The sequence below is a fragment of the Salvelinus sp. IW2-2015 genome, linkage group LG16, assembly GCF_002910315.2.
Source record: "Salvelinus sp. IW2-2015 linkage group LG16, ASM291031v2, whole genome shotgun sequence".
In the NCBI taxonomy this organism is placed as follows: Eukaryota; Metazoa; Chordata; class Actinopteri; order Salmoniformes; family Salmonidae; genus Salvelinus; species Salvelinus sp. IW2-2015.
In genome coordinates this window covers 14733713-14761552 of record NC_036856.1, presented here as the reverse complement: position 1 = coordinate 14761552, position 27840 = coordinate 14733713, and the positions used below count along the sequence as shown (strand labels likewise).

Sequence of the window (27840 nt, the reverse complement as noted above, 5' to 3'; positions counted from 1 at the left end):
GGGGTGGGTTCTGAAGAAGAGGAAGGAGGAACCAAAACTAATTTTATAGGACAAGGTACGATGACAAGCGAATTACTTTTTGGGATGGTGTCATTCACTAAGAAATCATGCTTGGAGGGAAAAGTTCCTGACCCACTTGCATTGTTCWTTCTTTCCTACTGGTTTGGAATTTATCAGAATAAGAATGTCTTAATTTAGGTCAGGAGTCTTGAAGTGGGTTTAAAACATAGACAGAGGGGTTGTCACAGAATGCTACCCCAGTGTTTGGCTGTGGCTTAGACAGTTTTGGTCGAGACCCTTTTTTTCYTGTGCAGCACAACCCTGTTTGATGGCTGGTCTGTACTTTTAATACCTGGCATTCTGCTAGCAACATACTGAAGTGTATAATTCTGCCCTGAGTGCTTACGTTGGAACAGGCTTGGAGAAGTGGGGGTGGTGAGGGACGGAAAGCTGGGACTCGTAGTTCGCAGCAGGGGCTGTGAAGCAGGTCAAATAGCATTTAAGGACTCCACATCCCAGAGTGCCTTGCCCTTGGCCATACAGGAAAGGGAACACCTACCAGCCTATCCCAGCAAGGAGGTGTGGTGAGTGAGCAGCTGTCAAGCCAATCACAGAGGGGGAAGAGATGCCAGAGCGGAGCAGTGGGCTGAAAATAGAGGGGGGTGGTAGGTGTCTGCTTGTTTGGGATCAGGCAAGGGCTTGCCTGTATGACTAGGGCCACTCGGAAGTTTCCTGTCTGCAAAGCTCCAGTACTGAGGCACCAGGCAGGGCCCTGCTCAGACACGAAGACAGGAGAGCAGGCAGGAGAGCCGGATAGGGCCTGGGGAAGGGACACGCTTCTGCCCAGCTGGTAAGAGCTCAAACTGCACTCTCTCCTGACACTGAGGAGAGTGAAAGAGGGGAGAGCTTAGGAAATAAATACCAGGACCTGCGTGTGTAAGAGAGCGAGGGAGATGGGGCTTGGTAGAGTTCAGAGTTCCTGACCCACTTGCATATAAAAAATAGATGGCAAATGGGGCACTGCTCAGAGCAGGTTGAGCACATCATGTTTAGAGAAACTGTTGTCTTAAAGTTTTGGCTATACACACTGTGCCCTTTTAACCCTTTACTTACTGGTTTGATTTAAAATTAGTACAGTTGTTAATCTAATCATCTGAATTGTTGTTATTGTGTGTAATGTTAGTTATTGTTATTAATATAGGAAACTAGGAATAAATGAGCCAACTGCAGATCCTTTATATATCCTTACCCCCAATGCTCGACTGTGACTGGATAGAAGAAAATGTGACACCTCTTGTGGACAATTTCACCTCGTTAGTGAGGTGTAGTAAACGAGCTGCCATAACACAATCATAGCACATGGAATCTTGAGCAACTGGAAACTTTACCCTCTGCCCTCGGGAACTCCTTTATTCGTTTATTAACTTTCAGTTCTTCTCCACGGCTGCCCACACCCTTTTTGTCGTTCTCTACATCCCTCTTGCCTCAAGTAGCCCCTATGGCACTGTGTGATTTGCGTCACAACATCATTTAGTCTACGGTATCTGTCCGTACGTTGGTGGTTTGTCAAAAGACGTTAAAGGAGCGTAACTTATTTTTCTAATTCACAGATGCGTATTCCTGGCAACACATACTTGTTGGACTTGTTTTGAAGCGTGCGGGTAGACCGAGAGAGGGATGGGAGTATTTTATTGTCAGACGCCCAGACTCAGGGAAGTGTTTGGTTAGCTTTCAGATGCAGAGTTTGAAACATTATTCATTCTGTCAAATGTCAGTGTTGATGTCATTATGTTACTCGTGCCACTCCTGAGTGCCAATTGCAGAAGGCTGTACTTTCAGCCTGAGTAAATTCCACTAAGAGGTTAAGTTGGGACACTCCATGCTACTCACAATAGACTCAAGGGGAATTGTAGGGGACTTCAGTGGCTGTGGGTAGGCCTTAGACACCACCCATCAATTTGGCGGTGAGCATGTTGAATACAGTTTGATATTCCTGTATGTTATGCACCATAATGCCCCAAACTAGCAGGTCCACAGCGGCAGGAGGAGACAGGTTGCGTGCTATTACACTGCCAGGCCTTGGAAGGACTAGTTTTGGGGTTGTGTTGCTTTTGGGTGGTGCGCTAAACTATAAGCTACCCCGTTATTAAGGGTGAACTCCCCTTGTCAGCAGTTAAATGTCCCACTGCTCCTGGCCCAAGCTGACAAACAGACAGACAGGGCTCTGTGTGTTGTTGTCTTGGGGGAGTCATAGGGGCTGTTCTGGGCCTGCTGGTTTATGAAGCAAGCAGTTCACACAACCTGATCAAATTAGAGGCTGAGATGCAGCCCTGGGTTAGACTAGGCCGTTGTGTTGTGAGTCTGACTTCACTTACATGGTTTACTTTCATGGTGGTGGGTCTCCAAGATGTCACACCTTTTTCTGGCTTTGCTGGATGCTGTCGTTGTTTTCATACATTAGACTCTAGACAACCTTAGACAATAGTTGTCAGAAAAAACAGATGTTTGAGTGAGTAATCCCACGTTGACCTAAGGCACTACGTAGGGATCAAAGAGAGTTAGCCAAACTCTCCTGTGATCATGGGAGGGTACCATATGACAATCTCATGGTTGGTGAGTTCCCATCTCATCTCTAGACGTGGGCTGGTGGGTGAGTGTTTCAGCTTCCTCAGCAAGCTGAAGGGGGAAGTGGGCAATGTGGTGGGCTGATGTCTNTGCAAGCTTGTTGTTTTAAGATTACCACGAGACAGATGGACCGGTTTTCCATACTTAGAAAAGTGTTTATACACTCAATGGCCAGTTTATTAGGTACACCACCCCATTCACGAAAAATGGATTGCTCCTACAGACAGCGAATCCTGTCTCTTATACACATCTAGATGTGTATAAGAGACAGGTGTCTGCGAGAGGGAGAAGGAGGGATGGTCATCTGATAACAGAGCAGGTTCTGTTACACGCCTGTCACAGACACACAGGAAGTCCTCTGCTCACAATGCACGGTAGCACTCACAGATTGGCACAGGGCTCAGGGGAGGAGCTGCTGCTGGACTTGGCACTATGGGTGTAGCTTACGGCCTACTAGGGGTTCTGTTTCTGGTGCCACGTGGGAGTTTGGATCCGCTACTTCCTGACTGACAGCATGGCAGCGTTAGGAAAGTCTAGCTCCAGCAGCAGAAGTTGTGTCTCTGTAACACTGCTGCCAGATGTGCACGGCTGTTTCTGGACCAGCTAAGTCAGGCTGGAGGAGGGAGGCAAGGAAAGCCAAGTAGAGCCTTCACTTTGGTTTACTTTACTTTGCAAGGAGGAGGGGGATGGTACAGTAAACCCATACAGTAGTCAGTGATTCCCGACAGTGGCTCTCCACCAGCTATCTCGTGATCTCTGGGGTAATGGTACCCTTAAAGGAACTTAGACCTTTGAAATTAAATCATAAAAATCTCCCACTTCCCCTTGCACTAAACTTTTATTGACAAACATGATATAAAGATTTAAGATAATGGTGTCAAACCCTTCCTGCAGTGAGGGGTTAGTTTCTTACAGTGGCTAAGGTTTCTCAAGTCTGAGACACTTTTGAAACACATTCAATTTACAGTATTCCGTGGTCTGATGTCAAGGTTGTGAGTTTAAGACTGCCTCACCCAATACCTTTCAGTCAGGGGCATTGTCTGATTTTTGGCAGACGTCGGACGTGTTTCAAGTCGAGTAGCCAAGCCCCACAACTCCAGTTTTATCAGTTGCTCACCCTCTTCCTGCTTGCTCCCAATACGACCAATCAAGCTTCCTATCCTAGCAAGCATGGCAGTAATGACTCACACAGCCACACTAGCACTAGACCAGGCAGGCTCAACCTCAGTCAGAATCTCATTCTTCTTGGAACTGTCCAGCCCCCCCCCCCCCCCCTCACCTCTCCACATAGCTTTTCCGATTATCCTGTAATATCCTCTGTGACTTGACCTTGAACCCTTGTGACCCGATCCAGTGATTCCCTTTCTCTGGGCTGCATGCACTCCTGTCACTAATCATCAGGGGGCTCTGCTTATCCCCTGACAGTCAGCCAGGGAGAGACAGCCTGCTTGAACTCTGTTGTCCATCTATATTACTCAATCTATGCTTCTAGGAGTTAGACCCTGGCGTCTGCTGTCGTTGTTTCACTCTGGTTTGGTTATTCACAGATATGCTACTTATCCCCCACACATTTGCACTGCTAAAGATGCTCGTTTTCTGGGCTCTATGTTACTCCCTTCAGCAGAGCAACAAAGTATTGTGGTGTTSACTACTCTTTTAAAGCATCATAGTAAAGAACTTAGTTTAAGTGACATACATTTTTGTCATGTAAGGAACACCTGAGGTTGATCTGGGTAAGGTTGWTAGTCATTGTACTCCAGGTTGAATGGTATGTGTAGGACAGACTGTAGATCCTTTGATACGGGTTTCAGTTGACCTGAGATGATATTTCCAGTGAAACTCACCACCCAGTTTATAACCACGTTTATAACTACCGGTTTAACCACAACATTTCACTGTTTTGGTCATTAAATAAGAAGGGAACTACTGTAACTAGGGGAGAAGCCCATCTATCTCTCACAGGTTTTAAGAAAAGCCCAATTGAACTGAAACAAAGTTGACGTTCGGGTCCAGGGTTCCCCAACTTGCGGCCCGGTGGATTTATTTGGCCCACCAAGTGTTCTGAGCAAAAGCAAAAATATAGAATTAATATTTTTGAGAATTTTCATTGTTGAGAATTTTCATTGTTTTCATTGTTGAACATAAGACCAAGAACACCAAGAAATTGTCTCAGTGATTTTACATTTTGGAAATGTGTTCCAAAGTATTCCCACACAGAATAGAGAGATGTGATCATATACAAATGTAAGCAAGGTTCTAAATGATTGTTTTTGTCAAATATATCGATTTGTGCTTCTTGCGGTCAGTTTGCAGTCTGCAAATATTTTGTAATTATGTTCCGGCCCCCGACCAACCATTCAAGAAAAAATCGGCCCACAGCTGAATCTAGTTGATGATCCCTGTCCTAGTCTTGCGTTGGATCATCCCCGAAATCTAATCTTGATAGCGGCTCTCAACGTTTACTTGGCGCAAGCGCAAGGGTTAGTGTTGAGTGATGGTGGGGGAGGAGTGGGATCTGCAGCAGTAAGTAGTGGTTTGACTTGCAAAGCAGCGCTCTGTGCGTGCGGAGTGGGACCCAGTGAACTAGGCAGGCAGCTCTTGGTCGGTGGCGGCCCTGGGAACTGAGACGGTGTGGTGCTGCAGCCTCTCACCCACAGCCATGAATAAGTGATAAGGAATGTTTCAAGCCATGAGAAGGTGTCAGGATCAGGTTTGTTTGCACAGTTTTTCCTCTTTCTTTCTTGGGTCATCTTTGTGGGTTATTCCTGGCCTGGGCCTTTACTCTCCCTATAGCTCCTGTGTTAAAGGACATGACAGAGCAGCTGGATGCCTCAGTGGACTGTATGCTGGGCTGTTTTAACTCCTTTCAGCCTCCTCTCCCCTCCACAGAGCTGTGTGTGACCAGGGTCAGGCATACATGTCCCGGGGATAATGTGTAAGCAGGTTTGCACCAGGGACCAGCCCAGCAGCCTGGTGCAGTAAACAGCAGCATCAGTGAGAGCAGGTTGACTCGGCTTGAGTCTCTGTAGGCTCACCCAGGATCTATTTCCACACTGTGAAGGACGTGACCGTTATCCCTGTCGTTGCCCTCTCTGACTCTCCCTATCCCTCTCTCTCTCCCCTCACTCCCCTCCCACAGCATATTCAGATGAGAGCTGGAGGATAATAACATTTGCCCATGTCAGACAGGGCAATTTTATCAGGAAGACAATGGGAGAGGTTGTAGTGGCGGTGTGGTCAGTTGCATATCAAAATGGTAGAGGGTTAAAGGAGAAAGAGTAGGCTAACTGGGGTTGAGCCAAAATGAAAGGCCATTGTGTCATGAATAAAAGACACACACTACTCTGAATGGGACCAAGTGGGACAGTATTATTTGCATGTGCAAGGCTGCAAGCTTGTTGTTTTAAGATTACCACGAGACAGATGGACCGGTTTTCCATACTTAGAAAAGTGTTTATACACTCAATGGCCAGTTTATTAGGTTCACCCATCTAGTACCGAGTCAGACCCCCCTTTGCCTCCAGAACAGCCTGAATTATTCGGGACACTGAACCTTTGCTCAATTGGTATCAAGGAACCGAACATGTGCCAGGAAAACATTCCCCACACCATTACACCACCGGCACCAGCCTGTACCATTGACACCAGGCAGGATGGGGCCATGGACTTGCTGTTACGCCAAATCCTGACTACTATCAGCATGACGCAACAGGATCTGGGATTCGTCGGACCAGGCAATGGTTTTTCCACTCCTCAATTGTCCAGTGTGGGTGATGTTGTGCCCACTGGAGCCGCTTCTTCTTGTTTTTAGCTGAAAGGAGTGGAACCTGGTGTGGTCTGCAATAGCCCATCCATAACAAGGGCCGACGAGTTGTGCGTTCCAACATGCTGTTCTGCACACCACTGTTGTACTGCTCTGTTATTTGCCTGTTTGTGGCCCACCTTTTAGCTTCCGCTATTCTTGCCTGTCTCCTTCGACCTCTCTCATCAAGGAGCTGTTTTCGCCCACAGGACTGCTGCTGACTGGATGTTTTTTGTCACACCATTCTCTGTAAACCCTAGACACTGTTGTGTGTGAAAATCCCAGGAGGCCGGACATTTCTGAGACACTGGATCRGACGTGCCTGGCACCGACGATCATACCACGCTCAGTCCCTTAGGTCGCGCGTTTTGCCCATTCTAACATTCAATCGAACAGTAACTGAATGTCTCAATGCATTTCTGCCTGCTTTATATAGCAAGCCATGGCCACGTGACTCACTGTAGGAGCAAACCATTTTCTTAAACAGGGTGGTGTACCTAATAAACTGGCCACTGCATGTATGTCACACATGAGTTGACATGACTGACAGGTCTGTTTTAAGGATTTGAACCTTTGTCAACAGTGTTGGAGTGGAGTTAATAGCAGAGTAAGGGCAGTTATGTTCGTAGCACTACCCAGAGTTGACTTCTCAGAAGGCAATTACCTAAGTATGACCTGTGGTTAGTGCTGACACAGTGCCAGAGATCTAGGTGTGGAGAGAGGTGGAGCTTTGTGAGGAGGTGTGGGAAAGAGCCAAGCAGGGGAGAGGAGAGGCAGCCAGGTTGAGCAGGTCTAGTGTACATACCAAGAGGCTTGATCTGAAGGAATGTCATTTGAATGCATTGCTCTTATAGAGAATAATCCCCCTGGCCTCACCCCCTGCTGGGTCTCCCTGGCAGATGGAGAATGGAGGGGCTGGCTTTTGTGTGTATGTGTGTAAATGGACAAATCAGGGAGGGCTTGCGTTGCTGAGCCCCCCGCCTCCCCCACGCAGGCAAGCTGCAGTCTATAATTTTAATCCCCCCTGCACACGTGAGCGAGGGGACAGCCTTTCCTGAAACTTGGCACACAGTATACAGGGTGGGGTAACCGGCTCAGACTGGATTGACAACCTCCCTTTTTAATAGCGATCCCTTGCAGCTTGTGCGTGTCGTCCTCCGGGGGGGGTTTTCCACGGGGTCTGTAACCGGCAGCCTCCCCCTACCCTAACTGACAGAGCGATGCACACGCTGCTGCACAGCCCCGCCTCTGCTCCTCCTCCCAGCATACACTCTGATCCTCCCTGCTCTCCCTTAAACTGCCCCACTCTCTCTCATGGTAATAGGTTCAGCAGTGGGCCAATATATCCAGCATTCCAGATACAGCTAATTCAACACTGAAGGATGTATGCCATAGCTATACTGTTTTTGTTCTATTAGATTGGTCTGTAAATACAGTAAGTCTGCCAATAGCTGTTCGTCAGTGAAATCATGGTAACTGTAGTGTTGTACGTTGATGATGTTTCAACATGTCTCACCTCCAGGCTCTTTAGTGGACTTTGGGGCCTGGTGTTTAAGGTATAAAGTGACAGACATGAGGTAAGCTGATTATACCCAACTTCGAAATGGCATTCTACTATTACAACTTTCAAGAGTAAGTTGAAAGCCGGATTGAGTTCATAAAAAACAGTGTGTCATACTGTGAAGAACTTTGGGTTCTTCACAGTAACCAGCCCATAGAGCTGGTGAGCAGAGTCAACCGGTCCATTACTTGCAATGACAAGCCACTTTATTGTGATATTAGTGAGCAACATTTCAACACATGGGTATTTCCATCTATAAGGACCGATGAGCACTGACGGGAAGTTCATTAGAGCTGAGTCTATATTTTTGAGAAATGAAGGCATAGTTGAAGTTGGAAGTTTACATACACCTTAGCCAAATACATTTAAACTCAGTTTTTCACAATTCCTGACATTTAATCCTGGTAAAAAATTGTCTTAMGTCAGTTAMGATCACCACTTTATTTTAAGAATGTGAAATGTCAGAATAATAGTAGAGAGAATGATTTATTTCAGCTTTTATTTCTTTCATCACATTCCCAGTTGGTCAGAAGTTTACATACACTTAATTAGTATTTGGTAGCATTGCCTTTAAATTGTTTAACTTGGGTCAAATGTTTCAGGTAGCCTTCCACAAGCCTCCCACAATAAGTTGGGTGAATTTTGGCCCATTCCTCCTGACAGAGGGCTGGGTAACGAGTCAGGTTTGTAGGCCTCCTTGCTAGCACACGCTTTTTCAGTTCTGCCCACAAATTTTCTATGGGATTGAGGTCAGGGCTTTGTGATGGCCACTCCAATACCCTGACTTTGTTGTCCTTAAGCCATTTTGCACCACTTTGGAAGTATGCTTGGTGTCATTGTCCATTTGGAAGACCCATTTGCGACCAAGCTTTAACTTCCTGACTGATGTCTAGAGATGTTGCTTCAATATATCCACAATTTTCCTTCCTCAATGATGCCATCTATTTTGTGAAGTGCACCAGTCCTCCTGCAGCAAAGCACACCCACAACATGAGGCTGTCACCCCCGTGCTTCACGGTTGGGATGGTGTTCTTCGGCTTGCAAGCCTCCCCTTTTTCCTCCAAACATAACGATGGTCATTATGGCCAAACAGTTCTATTTTGTTTCATCAGACCAGAGGACATTTCTACTAAAAGTACAATATTTGTCCCCATGTGCAGTTGCAAACTGTAGTCTGGCTTTTTTATGGCGGTTTTGGAGCAGTGTCTTCTTCCTTGCTGAGTGACCTTTCCGGTTATGTCGATATAGGACTTGTTTTACTGTGGATATAGATACTTTTGTACCTGTTCCTTGTGAAGACAAGGTCCTTTGCTGTTGTTCTGGGATTGATTTGCGCTTTTCACATCAAAGTACGTTCATCTCTAGGAGACAGAACGCGTCTCCTTCCTGGGGGTATGACGGCTGCGTGGTCCCATGGTGTTTATACTTGTGTACTATTGTTTGTACAGATGAACGTGGTACCTTCAGGCGTTTGGAAATTGCTCCCAAGGATGAACCAGATTTGTGGAGGTCAACAATTTTTGTCTGACTTCTTTTGATTTTCCCACGATGTCAAGCAAAGAGGACTGCATTTGGAGGTAGCCTTGAAATACATCCACAGGTACACRTCCAATTGACTCAAATGATGTCAATTAGCCTATCGGAAGCTTCTAAAGTCATGACATCTTTTCTGGGATTTTCCAAGCTGTTTAAAGGCACAGTCAATTTAGTGTATGTAAACTTCTGACCCACTGGAATTGTGATGCAGTGAATTATAAGTGAAATAATCTGTCTGTAAACAATTGTTGGAGAAATTACTTGTGTCATGCACAAAGTAGATGTCCTAACTGACTTGCCAAAACTATAGTTTGTTAACAAGAAATTTGTGTAGTGTTTGAAAAACTAAAGTGTATGTAAACTTCCGACTTCAACTCTACATTAAAACACAATGTTGACGAAAAGACCCCTGCCAACTAATATGAACACTTACTGTATATTTCATTTTGGAGAAATCATTTACCTTAAACATTGCCTTGAGTCTTGTAATTCCGTTACCACAAACCTACATATCTTTAAGATATTTTGTAATTTCTCTCCCTCATGAGGGAGGACAATGAAAGTCCACAGAAGTAACAAGGAAAGGTAGACCTACCAATTGTTTTTTACTAATAATAAATCAGTAACGGAATTACTGCAATTGAATTGGCTACAATGGGAAATCATAGTTGCCAAAAACCACAGTTGGTTCACCTGCTACTGTCCTCCCTTCCACTGGCATACTGTTATGTTCAGCTCATAACTGTTTTCTTACTGTCGTCTGGTGGTCAAAGCAAGACTGTGAAAACAGTCTGGACAACCTCTCTCTGCCTCTTCTCTCCAGTTAATGTCACCTCTCCCAGRTCTTACTGACAGCTACCATTACAGCTACCACCTACCCTCTTTCCATTTTCCGTAACAAGCATCCTCAACCACTGAGCACCGACCGATCTCGGATGTCCATGGACGTTGAAAAGTAGTTGAAATTTGGTCGGTCCGCTCTGGCCAGACCAAAGCTGAACCAACCAATACAGAGAACAGTACAGAAAAGTAGAGTACACAAGCGGAGTGAAATGGTCAGAGGAAAAGAGTGCGTAGATGCTAGAAGGAATTTTACAGCAAGCAAAGTGATCATGTGGCTCTATGAAAGTCAACTGTGTATGAGGGTGATCAGAGGTGTAGTCATAATGCCGATTCTGTTGCAAAATATTTCTTAAATGGAAGCAAACGAAACGGGGAGGAACCTACAATAATTTATCCAATAGAAACGGAACGTTTTGTAACGGTTTGGGCTAATGATTACACCCTAGATCAGCTAGATGCAGGTGAGAGTGTGCAAGGTGGTATTGAATGTGCCACTGTCTTTCACCTTGATTACTCTAATTTGTCTCTTGACCTGTGCACTTACGTTGTAAACTTTAATTCATAGGCTAGGTTGTAGCAACCTCATGGGTATTGGGCAAATTAGAGTATCATGTAGTAGTCTAAACCTATCGATGTTACATTGAACTGGTGAATGGAATATGAACGACAGTCATCCAATATGCTGMAATAAAAATCGTCCTACCTAATCCTGAATGGCACTAACCAACACTGTACAGTACTAGACAGTTGAGTAGAACACATGAGTAGAATATAATGTACTGTACTGAACATATTTACTGTACTTTACTGTGTTGTACTGTGAAACATAGATATCTATGACTGGTTCAGATTTAGTCTGGTCCGGACCAACCAAATGTGGTCTTATTTCGGGGAGGAGCTCATTAGAATAACAACCAAATAGGCAAAAGAAGGATATTGCATATTTCTACCTTTTGTGTACCTATTCTGGATACATCACAATGAAGAGAATTATATTCATATCCAGAATGATGTATTTCTGTATAGTACAGATCAGGGACCCATGATCTAATTCTGTTACCGTAATTCCATTAACAGTTGTAAATCCACTGTAGTTACTGTAGTTGAATAACCAAAATATACCTKTTTTTTTTTTACTCAAGATGACATAGCTGACACCCCATTCTTTCTGCAGGCATCTTTGAATCTTAATTCTGAGTTTTTGGAAAACGTAGTCTCATAAAAAGGGGGATTTTACCATAATTCAATTCTTCCAGTAAATATGTTTTTGTGAAATGTTCTGTGTACATTGTTCAAAGTAGTCCTTGCGCATAGAGTTTTACAGTTTGTTTAACTTTTTAAAGTATAAAATTGGAGTCAGACTAATTCCGTTACTGTGAAATTGCCCACATGCAACTCTTGACAATATTATTTTCATGTGGTCTCCAGTCGGAGCACATTGTCGCCTGTCGGAGCACATTGAAATTACTGTAATTTCAAAATAACCCCCAGCCCTTACCCTGAGGCACCTAGCATTGCTACTGTAATACTGTGCCTACCCAATCCCAAGGAGTATTGCCTAGGAATTGAACTGGGCATATGTGTGTCTTAAAGACTGAGAACTGATCCTCTCCTTCTCTTCCTCCCTCAGACAGGCAGACGGACAGACGGCAGGACGGACACGCGGGCGGCGGCTGTGATTGGCGGCTCTGCGGCAGGCTGGTGGAAGATGTCGTCGGGAGCCGGTGGGAGGGGTGGGCGGCGGCTCAGGGTGGGGGGGAGGGAGGCGGCGGAGGAGGTCCAGTGGGCTCCCTTCCCCGAGCACAGCGCAGACATCCTGGCAGTCTGAACAAGCAGCGCCTCAGCGGCCTGCTGTGCGACGTGCTCCTGATCACCCAGGAGAGGGAGTTCACTGCCCACCGTTCGGTCCTGGCCTCCTGCAGCTCCTACTTCCACAAGTTGTTCACCTCGGGCCCAACCGCCAGCCAGCAGAACGTCTACACCATAGACTTTGTGGCGGCCGAGGCCCTGGGCGCCCTGCTGGACTTTGCCTATACAGCCACGCTAACGGTCAGTCACAGCTCCGTGGGAGAAATCCTGGCTGCCGCCCGCCTGCTGGAGATCCCGCCCGTCCAGGAAGTCTGCACTCACCTGCTGGACACCAAAGTGCTCTCCCCGCCGGTAGGCTGGTCATCATGACAACACTATCTTAACATTCCGTCAACAGTCTCTGTCCTATCATTACATCCCATCACATGGCCTTTACTAGTATGTCTCCCTGCGGGTAGATCTGCATCGAAATATAGTCACTTAGCAAACTATTTTATCCAAAGACTTACAGTTAAAATACATGTATTCAGTATGGCCTATGTGGAAATCAGTCACACCTCTTGTTTTGAGTTATAACTATTGTGTTGAAAATGCCATTCTTGATTTTCATCCAACTGCGCCGCCACAGACCACGTACCACACAACCTCTGTCATCGCGTCACTCTACCAAACAAACACTCCATCATCAGTCTTTGGCCATCACATAGTCAGCACGCTTACATCATGCTCTTCATTAATCTCTCGCTCTCACTCTCACACTGCCAAACACATATCCACACCCTGGGGTCACAATAACACTGAACTTTTAACACTTAACCATGCTGGGCCAACACCAGTCTCTGAGTCTCAGGACAGCGTGCTCTTTCACAAGCTGCATTATACAGACAAAGCATATTGCAGTTAAATACTACGCTTTAAAATGTAGAAGTAGCGTGGTCATATTCATGGTCATGTGTCTTTCTGTTTTGTGTGTGTCTGAGTATGATTGTGAGTGTATGAGAGTTATGAAATCCTGTTTTTGATTTTTCATAGGCGGGCAGTGAGCGAGGAGAGGAAGAGGAGGATGATGATGATGAGGGGAAGGGTGGAGGAGGATGGGGGCAGCAGGGGAATCGACTGCGGGCCCGGGAGTATCTAGAATATTTCCAGAGAGGGGCCCACTGGAGCAGCAGCTGCAGCACGCCAGAGCTCAGGGACATGCCCACACACCTGCACTTTAACCATGGCAACGGGGCCCACAGCAACGGGGCCCCCGGGGGCCCCAGCGAGTACTGCTCTCCCCTGGACCTTGCCCAGGCCCCCACACAGGACCCAGATGATGATGAGGAGGAGGACGAGGAGGACGAAGTAAAGGTGGAGCACTCTGAGAATCACAGGGACATGCTGACCTGGGCCAGGGGGAACGGAGGGGGGCCAGGGGCCTCTTTCTACYCCCCAGCCCAGAACGGCCACTTCTACCTCCCCACGGAGCCCAAACTGGAGCCGGAGGAGGAAGAGGAGGAAGATGGCATGCGGGATGGGGAGAGAGGCTCGGCCAGCGCCCTCCTGCAGCAGATGATGGACTCCATCGAGAGGCAGAAGGAGCGGGCCGCGGCCGGGGAGGACCCGGGGGAGGGGGAGGACCCGGACGTGGAGTTTTACTTGAATTACTTTAATAGCACGCAGCACGAAGATGCCGCTGCCGCCGTCTCACAGGGACTGCTGCCCCTCTGGACGGCACGGGGCAGCTCTAGCCGAGAGAGAGAGAGGGGGGGAGGAGAGAGGGGAGGAAAGGGAGGAGAAGAGAGAGGGGGCGGAGGGGAGAGGAAGATGCGCTCCAAGGCCTTCCAGAAGTGCCCCATCTGCTCCAAGGTCATCCAGGGTGCAGGCAAGCTACCCCGCCACATCCGCACGCACACGGGAGAGAAGCCCTACGAGTGTGCCATCTGCAAAGTGCGCTTCACCAGGTACGCCACAATTAATGCACTGACCACCCATGTCACACCTACTCATGGTCAGGAAGAGGGCTGGAGGAAAAACAAGACCACTGTTGTCCCACAGCCAAGGACACTCCTGCAGGCAATAGCTACGTTAGCCAAATGTTTGCTATATGTCAATTAATTAATTCACTATCCTGAAAACAAAGTGAGAAACATTGTTAATAGCATAGGAAACAAATTATCTCCTAGATGTCCCTCCCCCGCCCCATGTCAAAATATGGATAATTTTGGCAAGACCTTTCTGGAAAACTTTAGTCAGAGATGAACATGTTTCATATTTCATCTAGTGAATGGGGACAGAGTGTCATAAAGATGTGTTTTATAGAGACGGGGCTCATGGCAAAGTCCTGGAATGTTAACAGGGGGTGGTATAACAGGCTATCTAGGAGGAGGCTGCTATAAAATGTTCTGTTCTGATACAGGCAGTGGGGTTAAAAGCAGAGTGGTGCCCTATCTGTGCCAATGCCGTAATTTGTTTTGGACTTACTGATCCCTGAGTTTGTTGATTATTGCCTAAGGCAGAACCGACCGGCCTTCTCTCTCTCCCAGTCCCTAGCCAGTTAATGAAATCTGCCCCTGCTCAGACAGCCCASCTAGCTACAGGCCAGTGTGGACTACTAGACCAGAGTGCTGTGTTACTGGTTTCCCCGTATGATAATTATTTAAAAAATGTAGGGGGTAGATCAGCTTTAATATTGCAAATGGATTGTAGCTTCCATCAATGTAACTGTCTGCATCATTTCCAGTCCCCCATATATTTTTTGGTAAATATATACAGTACCAGTCCAAAATTGACATACCTACTCATTTATTTGTACTGTTTTCTGCATTGTAGAATAATAGTGAAGACACCAAACATATGAAATAACACATATGGAATCYTGTAGTAACCAAAAAAGTGTTAAACAAATCTAAATATATTTTCTATTTGAGATTCTTCATAGTAACCACCCTTTGCCTTGACAGCTTTGCACACGCTTGGCATTCTCTCAACCAGCTTCATGAGGTAGTCACCTGGAATGCATTTKAATTAAAAGGTGTGCCTTGTTAAAAGTTAATTTGTGGAATTTCTTTCCTTGTTAATGCGTTTGAGCCAATCAGTTGTGTTTTGACAAGGCAGGTGTGGTATACAGAAGATAGCCTTATTTGGTAAAAGACGAAGTCAATATTATGGCAAGAACAGCTCAAATAATCAGACAGATGACAGTCCATAATTACTTTAAGACACGGTCAGTCAATACYGAACATTTCAAGAAATTTGAAAGTTTCTTCTAGTGCAGTCGCAAAAACCATCAAGCGCTATGATGAAACTGGCTCTCATGAGGACTGCCACAGGAAAGGAAGTCCCAGAGTTACCTCTGCTGCAGAGGATAAGTTCATTAGAGTTACCAGCCTCAGAAATTGCAGCCCAAATAAATGCTTCACAGAGTTCAAGTAACTGACACATCTCAACATCAAGTGTTCAGAGGAGACTGCATGAATCAAGCCTTCATGGTCGAATTGCTGCAAAGAAACCACTACTAAAGGACACCAATAATAAGAAGAGACTTGCTTGGGCCAACAAACACGAGAAATAGACATTAGACCTGTGGAAATGTTTCCTTTGATAATTTGATATTTTTGGTTCCAACCACCATGTCTTTGTGAGACGTAGAGTAGGTGAAAGGATGATCACCGCATGTGTGGTTCCCACCATGAAGCATGGAGGAGGAGGTGTGATGGTGTGGGGGTGCTTTGCTGTTAACACTGTCTGTGATTCATTTAGAATTCAATGCACACTTAACCAGCATGGCTACCACAGCATTCAGCAGCAATACACCATCCCATCTGGTTTGTGCTTAGTGGGACTATCATTTGTTTTTCAACAGGACAATGACCCAAAACACACCTCCAGGCTATGTAAGGGCTATTTGACCAAGAAGGAGAGTGATGGAGTGCTGCATCAGATGACTTTGCCTCAACAATCACCCGACCTCAACCCAATTGAGATGGTTTGGGATGAGTTGGACCGCAGAGTGAAGGAAAAGCAGCCAACAAGTGCTCAGCATATGTGGGAACTCCTTCAAGANTGGACCGCAGAGTGAAGGAAAAGCAGCCAACAAGTGCTCAGCATATGTGGGAACTCCTTCAAGACGGTTGGAAAAGCATTCCAGGTGAAGCTGGTTGAAAGAATGCCAAGAGTGTGCAAAGCTGTCATCAAGGCAAAGGGTGGCTACTTTGAAGAACGTAAAATATATTTTGATTTAACACTTTTTTGGTTACTACATGATTCCATATGTTATTTCATAGTTTTGATGTCTTCACTAMTATTRTACAATGTAGAAAATAGTACAAATAAATTAAACCCTGGAATGAGTAGGTGTGTCCAAACTTTTGACTGGTACTGTATGTACAGTTGAAGTCGGAAGTTTACATACACCTTAGCCAAATACAAATACAATTCTTGACATTCAATCCTAGTAAAAATTGCCTGTCTTAGGTCAGTTAGGATTACCACTTTATTTTAAGAATGTGAAATGTCAGAATAATAGTAGAGAGAATGATTTATTTCAGCTTTTATTTCTTTCATCACATTCCCAGTGGGTCAGAAGTTTACATAGACTCAATTAGTATTTGGTAGCATTGCCTTTCAATTGTTTAACTTGGGTCAAACGTTTTGGGTAGCCTTCCACAAGCTTCCCACAATAAGTTGGGTGAATTTTGGCCTATTCCTCCTGACAGAGCTGGTGTAACTGAGTCAGGTTTGTAGGCCTCCTTGCTCGCACACGCTTTTTCAGTTCTTCCCACACATTTTCTATGGGATTGAGGTCAGGGCTTTGTGATGGCCACTCCAATACCTTGACTTTGTTTTCCTTAAGCCATCTTGCCACATCTTTGGAAGTATGCTTGGGGTTATTGTCCATTTGGAAGACCCATTTGCGACAAAGCTTTAACTTCCTGACTGATGTCTTGAGATGTTGCTTCAATATATCCACATAATTTTTTTCCCTCATGATGCCATCTATTTGTGAAGTGCACCAGTCTCTTCTGCAGCAAAGCACCCCCACAACATGATGCTGCCACCCCCGTGCTTCATGGTTGGGATGGTGTTCTTCGGCTTGCAAGCCTCCACCTTTTTCCCTCGAAACATAACAATGGTCATTATGGCCAGACAGTTCAATTTCTTTTTTCATCAGACCAGAGGACATTTCTCCTAAAAGTATGATCTTTGTCCTCATGTGCAGTTGCAAACCATAGTCTGGCTTTTTTTTATGGCGGTTTTGGAGCAGTGGCTTCTTCCTTGCTGAGCGGCCTTTCAGGTTATGTCGATATAGGACTCGTTTTACTGTGGATATAGATACGTTTACCTGTTTCCTCCAGTATCTTCACAAGGTCCTTTGCTGTTGTTCTGGGGTTGATTTGCACTTTTCGCACCAAAGTAAGTTCATATCTAGGAGACAGAAGGTGTCTCCTTCCTGAGCGGTATGACGGCTCCGTGGTCCCATGGTGTTTATACTTGCGTACTATTGTTTGTACAGATGAACGTGGTACCTTCATGCGTTTGGAAATTGCTCCCAAGGATGAACCAGACTGATTTCTTATGATTTTGCCATGATGTCAAGCAAAGAGGCACTGCATTTGGAGGTAGGCCTTGAAATACATCCACAGGTACACCACCACTTGACTCAAATTATGTCAATTAGCCTATCAGAAGCTTCTAAAGCCATGACATAATTTTCTGGAATTTTCCAAGCTGTTTAAAGGCACAGTCAACTTAGTGTATGTAAACTTCTGACCCACTGGAATTGTGATACAGTGAATTATATGTCTGTAAATAATTGTTGGAGAAATTACTTGTGTCATGGTAAAGTAGATGTCCTAACCGACTTGCCAAAACTATAGTTTGTTAACAAGAAATTTGTGGTTTGGTTGAAAAATGATTTTTAATGACTCCAACCTAAGTGTATGTAAACTTCCGACCTCAACTGTATATACATTTTTTTGTAAATATACGTTCCTCTATTATTTTCCTCTAACCCTTTCACCCCTGCCCTAATTTGAGGTAACTAATTGACAACAACACTTAGGTTTCTACTTCCAGTTTATACATACTATATAATCTTTTTTTCAATAGTTATTTTTTGTTTGTTTTTATTCCCATCCTTTTGTGAAACAGCACAGTTAAAAATATATGGCAAATAGAAATCAAACTGGATGGTCTTCAGAGATAGAGGGGAGGGGTTTAGGGTAGTTTTCCCGTATTTAAGAGCACCATCTTTTCCTTGAAACCATCCCCTTAATTAATTAATCAAGGGACTTGCATTGGAAATAGATGCACACTGGATATACCCAGGACCCTTTGCGCAGGCGGGCGGGTGGGCGGGCCTGATCTAAATGTGGCGTCTAAATTCAGCCGTTCGGCAGTGCACTGAGAAGGGAAGGTGGTATTGTAATCTTAATCCTGTTTGATCAGGGTTAAGAGTGTGCTGCTCTCGCACTAATAAATCACTCCTCCTGCCCTTTAAATAATCCACCTCTGTCATTGTGCTACTTTGTGTCACTGTGTGTGTAGAGGTGGGGTGGGTGGGTGGCCTGTGTGTGGTGTGTAGTTTAAGGTCAGTGAGTGCATCTGCCTATACGTGCTTCGTTCACCAGCATTTTTTATTTATTGGATTTCCACTTTCCAGGTATTAGTGTGTGAAGGTATCTGCTCCAGAAATYGATTTCCCCTGAACCTAGCCACACTGAACGTTGAGCTCTGGGCCGGGTCTCTACGTGTGCTTTGAGAAATGGTGTAGATAAAGACGTGAAGTTTATGGTCTATCCTCAGATGACCTGGCTGCCATGGCAGAGTAAACAACCTGGAATGAATGAATGACTGAATGAATAAATACAAAAATCTGTGTCAATCTCGCCATTTGGCAACCCACCCCTTAGGGGATTAATTGACACAGACAAGCATTACATTAATTCAGTCATATTTCACAGTGATAATTATTCAGGTGTTCTGTGCAGTGCACTCTGCATAAAGAATGAAAAAGAAACAATAATCACAATTTTTATTTAACCTTTATTTAACAAGGAAATTCAGTTAAGAACAAATTCTTATTTTACAATGACGGCCTACCCCGGCCAAACCCTCCCCTATGGGAGTCCCTATGGGACTCGCGATCACGGCCGGTTGCGATACAGCCCGGGATCGAACCAGGGTCTGTAGTGGCGCCTCTAGCACTGAAATGCAGTGCCTTAGACCGCTGTGCCACTCGGGTGCCCAATGCATAATAGTAGGTAAGGTTATCCAAGCGATAATATCCCTAGTGCAGTAAAAAATAAATACTTGGGAGTGGTCCATCAGCTGTTATAGTGAAGGAGATAGACACAGGGAGACAAACTACCTCCAAAGGCCAGGGACCATCAACTAGATTCAGCCACGGGCCAATTTGTTATTGAGCGGAGGGTCAGGGGGCCGGAACATAATGGCAAGTCATTTGTAGACTGCAAATTGACCGCAAGAAGCCCAAACATAAAATATTAGACTAAAACATAATAATTTCAAACCTTGCTTACATTTGTATACGATCACATAGATTCTCTTTGGAATACTTTGGAACAGATTTCCAAAAATGAAAATCACTTGGAGCTGATTTGCTGGTGTTTTTKCAGTCTTATATGTCCAACGATAAACAAWMTTTTTTTTTAAATGGACTCAGAAATAAATAAATAAAATCACCCGCGGGCCACCAGTTGGGGAACCCTGCCCAAGGCAAATACCTTTAAGATCACACGTTCCTCAATATAACAATGTGTACTGTGTCATATATTGCAAAGATAAATAGCTACGTTTTGGAACATTTTATACTTTTTTATCAATGTCAACACAGACATGGTTGAAATGGTTGTTTTTCTGAAATATAATAGACAGAAATGGCTATGAAAATGTGTATAAGATTGTGATTCTTATTGTTTGGTTAATAGTAGTAGTTTGCTTAGTACTTTAACTACCTTTGTTGCTATCAGAGTTCCTACTGTACTAATCAATTCTCTGTTGTCTTGGACTGAGCCTCTGTGTTCTTCCTCCGCAGGCAGGACAAGCTCAAGGTTCACATGCGTAAGCATACGGGAGAGAAGCCTTACCTGTGTACGCAGTGTGGTGCTGCGTTCGCCCACAACTACGACCTGAAGAACCACATGCGCGTGCACACAGGCCTGCGGCCCTACCAGTGCTCCAGCTGCTTTAAGACTTTTGTGCGTTCAGACCACCTGCACCGCCATCTCAAGAAGGACGGCTGCAACGGTATTCCCTCCCGCCGGGGCCGCAAGCCTCGGGTACGGGACCCCGGGCTCCTGGAGGCCTCCATGGGGCTGGTGGGCCCCGGCCCTCGCAGTGGCAGGGAGAGACGGCGCATGGAGGCAGCCTCGGCAGAGGGGGCCTCCAGGGTCCATGCACACAGTCCCCAACCCCAGGAGAGCCCAGAGGAGCCGGGGCACTGAGGCAGGGAGACAGGGAGGGACGCTGGACGCCATAGTCATACTTGGCCCCTTAAGGGGCCGCTGCCGAAACAAGAGGAGAAAAAAAAAAAAAAAAAAAACTAACTATTTCTCTATAAACCAAATCAGGGTGTCACAAATCTAATATTTTCTGTTTATTTTATCCCTTTGCTTTAGGAAACAGTAGACACAACAGACAAACATGAGTCAGTGTTCTGTTAAAGAGCAAGGAACGCTTCAAATCACACACCCATGATGTCTCCTTTCTGGGTCATTTCTGTCTGATCTGGGTTTTTATACATTTGGCAAAAATGCTTTATATGCATAACAAAACAACAGAAAACCCTGAGCAAACTATGCAGTTAAAATAGGTTTTGAATTCAGAGCCAAACGATGAGGTGTCCCACACCTACCGGCTGCTGCAGGGGTGAACTGAGTGTAATCTCTCATATTCAGATGGAAAGCAACCAATCTTTTTCTATTCTTTTGCAGTTCTAAAATGTACAGTTACCATAAAAACAGTATTGTCAGAATATGGCAATATATGCAAGATTAACTTACCCACACCTCTGATGCAGCATCCTTTTTTCTAAAGGCTTCAGAAAGAATCAGACAAGGGTTTGATTTAAGTGTTACTTACTCGATAAAATATATTTTAAAAATCTATGGATCATCTTTTTTAAATGTCGAGTCGAATCCACGTTTGGGGGGCTCTTCCATTGCAGGGGTAGGGAACGCGAGGGGAGGAGGGGTGTGTTTCTGAAGCACTACCATGGTGCCGTTCGGCTTGACCACGTCGTTGACTCTTAGCCCTCACAACCCTGACATTTCATTTCTATTTTATTTTTGATTTGTCTTTATTGTTGTTTGTCCCTTTTTGAGTGACTGCTTTGGGTACTTGACACTTTACATTTGTATACATGCGTGGTGATGATTTAATGCTGAGGTATATTAGCTTACCAATCGGGGTTTCCTTCGGCTTGACGTCAGATTTCTCACAGAGTGAAGCTTGTGGGTAAAAGAGAAAATAATCTATATGAATGTTAGAATATATTGAATTTAGAAACCCATTGGTCCTAAACTTAACACTTGATTGAGATGTATATAGAGTTCCTGCCTGAAGGTAGAAGCGATACTATGTGGTTAACTTTGTGCAGTTCTGACAGGATCTGCCCTCTAACCAACAGCAGGTTGAACGACGAAAAGCAGGGATAGACCGAGATATATACGTTTGCACAGCTTCACTAAAGATATCCAACAGAGAGAGGTATATTTAAAGGAGGTTGTTGAGAAAAGGTGTGTATTAGTGCTTATTCCAATCTTTTTTGCCCTAGGGACCACGAAACCATGAGGCAACCTGTGTGATGAAGAGAGCAATAAATACCTGTCCAAGTTGGGAGGCCAAATAAGCACACAGCTGCAGGGTGAGGCAGGTTGAGGGGAGGGGGATTTCACAATGTCTGTTGCATTCCAAAATATAATCTCCCCGGCACAGCCACTTTTCCAGGCAGAACGGGTTCAAATCAGACGTTTTCTCTCTCTCACTTTAGTTCTTCAACGCCCCAAAACCAGCCTGTGGAGTGCAGGGTATTATAGAGCCCTGGGTAGAGGAGGTCTGGTCGGTGGCTGACCGGACTGCTGCTAGGTGTTGGTGTGTGGCAGCCAGGGTCTTTTCTTTGACTCACTCACTAGACTTGGGCTGGGAGTGTCAGCAGCTCCTCCAGTTGTGGACACGTTGAAACATGCCCCCCAAACTGCCAGTGCACTAAAAGCCAGGCAGCCTTTATAGTGGGTAAAAAACATGAGTGCAGCCACCAGAGATCTTGAGGTGTTGCTCCACAGACTTATGACGTGTGTTTGGAAACGGCCACTGGTTCACATAGATCTGAACACGTTTGTCTTTGTGTTTTGAGTCGCTTGGCTAGTCAACTCTGTGTTTTTAACCATACTTGTACACTGGTTTTCGGGCAAAGGAGAGTGTGCCGTGCCGGTGACTGTAGARTGAATTCCCCTGCCATTGCTGCAATGCTGTGTCCTGAGTATCAGTCCTTTGCACCTTAATGGGAAAGAAGCAGGTTCTGAATGCACTTTGTTACTGAGAAAGGCACTTTTGTCAAAGAAACGGGTACTTTGAAACAAACTAAGGCGAATTAGCTTAATATCCCCATCGCAAGTGGTTCCGTTAAGCTTGTTCTCTGGTTTTGTTCAGTTTTTGACGACAAGCTGCCAAAAAAGAAAGATGTATGCGTGTTTCGGGTCTCTTAAGAGAAGTCAGGCGGGTTCAAAAAACGAAAATGTTTTGTGACCTTAAATTTTTTTTTTTAAAGACAAAATAACCCCATGTAACTGATTGCACTTGAAGTTAGGTTTGGTAAAACAAGCTCTAGTGAGTTGTCTATGTTCATGTCTTAATGCAGAGCGGGGGGTGGGGGGGGTGAGGACGGAGTGTGAGTGTGTGCGCATGGCTGGAGGGTCTCAGGGCAAGCCTGGATAAACAAACTCTATCTTCACCCATCTGTTCACCAGCTCCCTTCATAGCTCCACATATTATCACAGAGAAGAGAACACAGTCAGACGCTTTCAGACCAACTGCACGGCAGTTCAATCATACACAGATAGTCCCTTTTCCAAGTAGTGGCTAACTAACGGTGTGTGTGAGTATACTTGAAACTTCCACACACCCTCAACCATCTTTTCCATAGCTTTTCACTGCTTTGTATTCTGTTGAAATCTTTATTTCCCTGGGATGTTGACTCCTTCTCTTAGAAGAATGCAAATCAATAGTCTGTCAGTATTGATATACATAGATCAAGTAAAAGACAAGGAGGTAGATGAGAGGGGTTGATATGTATAGCCTGACAGCCAGGAGCTCAGGGTATAGTCATGTATATGAATAGGTCTGATGAAAGAAGCCGTAGTCAGGTGATCTGTTAGGGGTTCTAAGTTATCACTCAAGTATATGTAGCCATCAAAACTTATGTTCTTGGGCCTTAATATTGTGATTTCAAGTTGTATTCCTATTTTATTTCTTTAATCTTGGTTAAGCCAAAGTTACCCTGATTGTACATAGTACACTCTTATAGAGTTCTCCCTGAATTGCTATTCATGTCTTGTATATGATATAAAGGTATGAAAGTAATTGTAAACATATCCAGAATGAGACCACCTCTGACCAAGCCACACGTCAACAAAACCCACCCCCCCGATATGTATGCAGGAAATTGTGTAGAATCAGTTCACATTCTCTTTATTTCCGTGGACTCTAAAATCAATGGTGTAGATGGAATAGCTTCTCTTTTATGTCTTTATGTTCAAATCTTCTTAAAAAGGTGTCCCTACAGCTTCACTTTTTTCTAATCAACTTTATGGCTGTTTTGTGTGTGGGTCGGGGTTTAGGGAGGGTAGGGTATTTTCTGAGTTCGATTAAAGGGGTGTTTTGGTCCGGGATATAAAGCCTGATAGCACTGGAAATAGTGCTTTAGCTGAGACAGCAAGAGTTTGCACTAAAGTCCTTGTCCTACTACTAAAGGAAGGAGGGCGTGAGACCTCAGCAAGGCCCTTGAGTTTCTGTGGGCACAGGGTGTTATACACTCAACTGTCCAACACAGTCCATCCATTCCCCTAACCAACAGACTTAATCATGTAGAGGTTCTTCTGAGAAGTGTACCAACATTACTTAACCAAACCAAAAGAGAAAAAGACTTTGATAAGTCGTCACAACATGTTGGATGTATGGGATTTGAATACATCAAAACCTGAAGGTGCTTTGAAAGTTTTAGGATGGTACACACAGAGGAGACTAAACTATTGTAACAGCGAATCTGAAACTACATGTTTGAAATATTGTACACATTCAGGCCATATATATATATATATATGCTGCCTCTGGGAGGTGGTATGACAACCCTCTGAGCAGTGTGTTCAGGGTCTAGATGTATTCAGGTGTCCTTCAGTTAGAGCGAGTGTCCCTGGGACTCTCTGGCCTTGTCTGAGGACTAAGCTTTGTTTAATGGGTCCAGTAGAAGTCTGAGGCTGGGCCTCCGTCTAGCTCCCAGGTGGACATGGGTCATGGGCAAGAACGTGACTTAAAATGGAAGGAATGGAAGAACCTTTCTCTCCCTCATTCTAATTTTAGAGCGCCTTACTCTAACTTCCACATAGTTAGAGTTTAAAATGTGGCTGTAAACCTTTCCATACTGAACATTGGGACGATTGGCAGGTGGGGGACAGAATCAAAAGACAATATATACTAAACTGTCTGTAAGCTGATCTCTAGTGAGCCACACTCTCAATCCAACTCCCACTGTAGTGTTTGACCAAACTACTATGACTTACTTGAATGAATTGGTTATTGTGAGAAGTGTCCCTGTGAGAGAAACGTACAACTGGGTGATGTAGTGGTGTAGCTCTCCTCCTTCGTGGCCCTATGCTCCCATTCCTGCTGAGACATCCCAGCCTCCGCCCCAGACCACCGGTTCTCCAACACGTTACGCTGAGAAGATGTCTCACAGCTCCTTAAAGAGAAGACGTATCGTTGGGGTTAATCCAAAATCCACCAGATGTTTTGTTCCTAATTCACTATGACACAAAATAAAATGTCTGAAAGCATTAAAAACGACAAAACATTTGATAACAATGATAATTGTAATAATCATGGTACAGGAGTGGGTGGTGGTTGGAGGAGTGTGTTTTGTTAGTGGTGCTGCACACCTGAATGTCCAGGCTGGTGAAGCACAGCAAGCTGAGGATGACATATGTAGTATGGCATAATGCACAGCGTGGCACTGGCACTTACACAGCCATCCCTGGGGCCAGAGAGGCTGTTGGCTGGTTGGTTGGCCAGTTTAGGAGTCTCTCTACGTCAGTGGGCTACAATGGTTTGCACAACGTGGGAGTGTCAGGATTGGGGCGGGACGGGACCAAATTGGTCAGCAGCGACGACATGGGAGAGACCAGATCAGGGTGCAATGGTTCAGGTTGCCCCATCTTGTTGTGTTTCACTGGGAATGATATGATGTAGCAAAATTGTGGATGACATAGGGGAGTCACAGAACTGGTGATGGGGAATGTTGATCTATTTTTCTGTGCTTCTAAGTTGGAAAACAACACTGAAATACATTGTGTTCCTGTTTCTGTTCAGTTTGTGGTTTGATTCAGAGTTAACATCTCTTTCTTTGCCTTCCATGTACAATTGGCAAATTGTACCAATGTTTAAAGAAATGGTTTTCAAAACACGGAGTGCGGAAACGGTTGGTTCCCCATTGCCATGTGACTGTGACCCCCCCCCCCCTGTTACTATTGTTAATGTTGATTCAATAGCTTGTCTGTGGGAGGGAGAGTGCTGAGAAGTGTGTGTTAATCAGGTTGAAATGTATAAAAGTAGCTGGGTATAAAAAGCACAGGGGGGGGGGGGGGGTTCTCTCTCCAGACCTTGGTGTCCACTTCTCTACTGACTGGCCTTTGATTACAGATCACAGGCCCTCAGCAGGGGAAGTTAGGTGGGAGAGGGAGAGAGACTTGTGGTTTAAAGTCACCAACCAATAGAGGATACATTCCATAAATTCATACTGTAATTTCCACTTTTGAGTCTTGGCGTGGGGAGACGGAGGGGGTGGAAGGAGAGGAACAGTRAGCGTTTTACAGCCGAGTGTTTCAATCTGTCCGTCCCCCCCTTCTACCACCCCCAGTCTGACAGACAGGCAGTGAGTTGGGCCTCTCCAGACTTGGCCATCCAACTGCCTGTCTGTCTCAGCTTCTGCTATTGTAACAAAGCACTTTGCAAAAGGCCATCCAGAATATTGTGTGCTGTTGTTTTTTGGTTATTACWATTGTTATTATTATTGTTTATATTTTTGTTCTCATTATGGATGATTATTTAAATGCAAAAGCTACATGAAAAAATGAAAACTTGAATATTTGATATTTGGGTTTAGGTCCATTTGAGCTGCCGCCCCACTAGGCCATACATACATTTCTGGCACACACACCGTCTCAGCTGATAGATAGATACTCAGAGTGGAAGGGTAAAGGCAAGGTCTCCCTATCTCCACATACAATCTCAAATATATTTGGAAAACAAGTCATATAATCTCATTGGGAGTTGCATTGCACAGAAACATCCATAACATAAGCTTTCTGAGAAGGCGAACTGTGCTGTACTACTTAATGTCAAACATGCAGATTTAAAGCTGTTTTATTTTGTATCCCTCGCATCATTTACACATACTGTAGTAGCCACATATTGATTCTGGTTCATTAATATATGTGGTGTCTATGCCCTACACTGGTGATCCTTGTGTAGTTAAAGTAAATTGCTGGATCTGGTATAAAATAGACACAACCAAATGATTATGCCATTTTTGTCACCTTTGGAGTTAAGGTTTTTTACAGAATCGATTAATTGATTGGCCTTGATAGAGTTTTTTTCTGTCAAATCAAAATTAGTTTCAGCAAAATATAGTATGCAGACATATAGCAGGTGTGAGGGAGACGAGTTGTTATCATTGTAGAATGATTTCTGACTGTAAAAAATGACAATAATCATCCATACTAGTTTAGAACGCTGCTGCACATTTGGGGGAGGCAGATTATTTCCTGTCTGTCAGGCTTGGATGCTAAAAACCCTGTCCTCTTCAGAAAAGTCATTTTCCTTTAACATTGGCTGTTAGTGTCTGTTGGAAGTTATGCGGGATAGGTGGTTTTGGAGATTTGCACTTTTGGCTACGAAAATAAATTGTGTTGTATATGAGACCACTAAATCCATACCATCTAAACCATATAACTTAATTTGTTTCGGTTTTTGTTGTTTTTCTTTTTTAATATATCCAAAAATGTCTGTTGTCCTGGTTTAAAGAAAATAAGATCTTTCTATTAAAAAAAAACAATGGTTGCGACTTTGTGTGTGCATGCTCGTGTTTGTTTATAACTAAGAAAAGGCAGAGAATGCATTCAAGTGCAAGTCTCTGGCTATTGTCACGTCAAATGTCAGGCAAATTGTTTCTCTTTTGTTATGCCCACACACTAAAACCACATCAAGTAGCCTTCATAATTATTAATTTCTCATCATATATGATCAAAAACAGTTCAAAGTACTGTAATAGTTTACATACATGTGTACATTTACAATGTCTTACATGTCAATATTTAGTTTAAATCTGTTTCACTTTAAAACGGTCCTACTGACAAATACACAATCATCCAACCTGTTTGTGAATTTC

At 44.5% G+C, this 27840-nt stretch overlaps 1 protein-coding gene across 1 annotated transcript; it reads left to right on the top strand.

Moving 5' to 3' along the window:
- Positions 1 to 707: 707 nt before the first annotated feature.
- Positions 708 to 27516, top strand: LOC111975935 (zinc finger and BTB domain-containing protein 7A-like). The gene is given in 6 exon segments (XM_070447541.1): positions 708 to 741; positions 744 to 850; positions 11998 to 12181; positions 12184 to 12527; positions 13209 to 14122; positions 20218 to 27516. Coding segments are annotated over 6 exon segments (1992 nt in total). The 3' UTR covers positions 20627 to 27516.
- Positions 27517 to 27840: the final 324 nt, after the last annotated feature.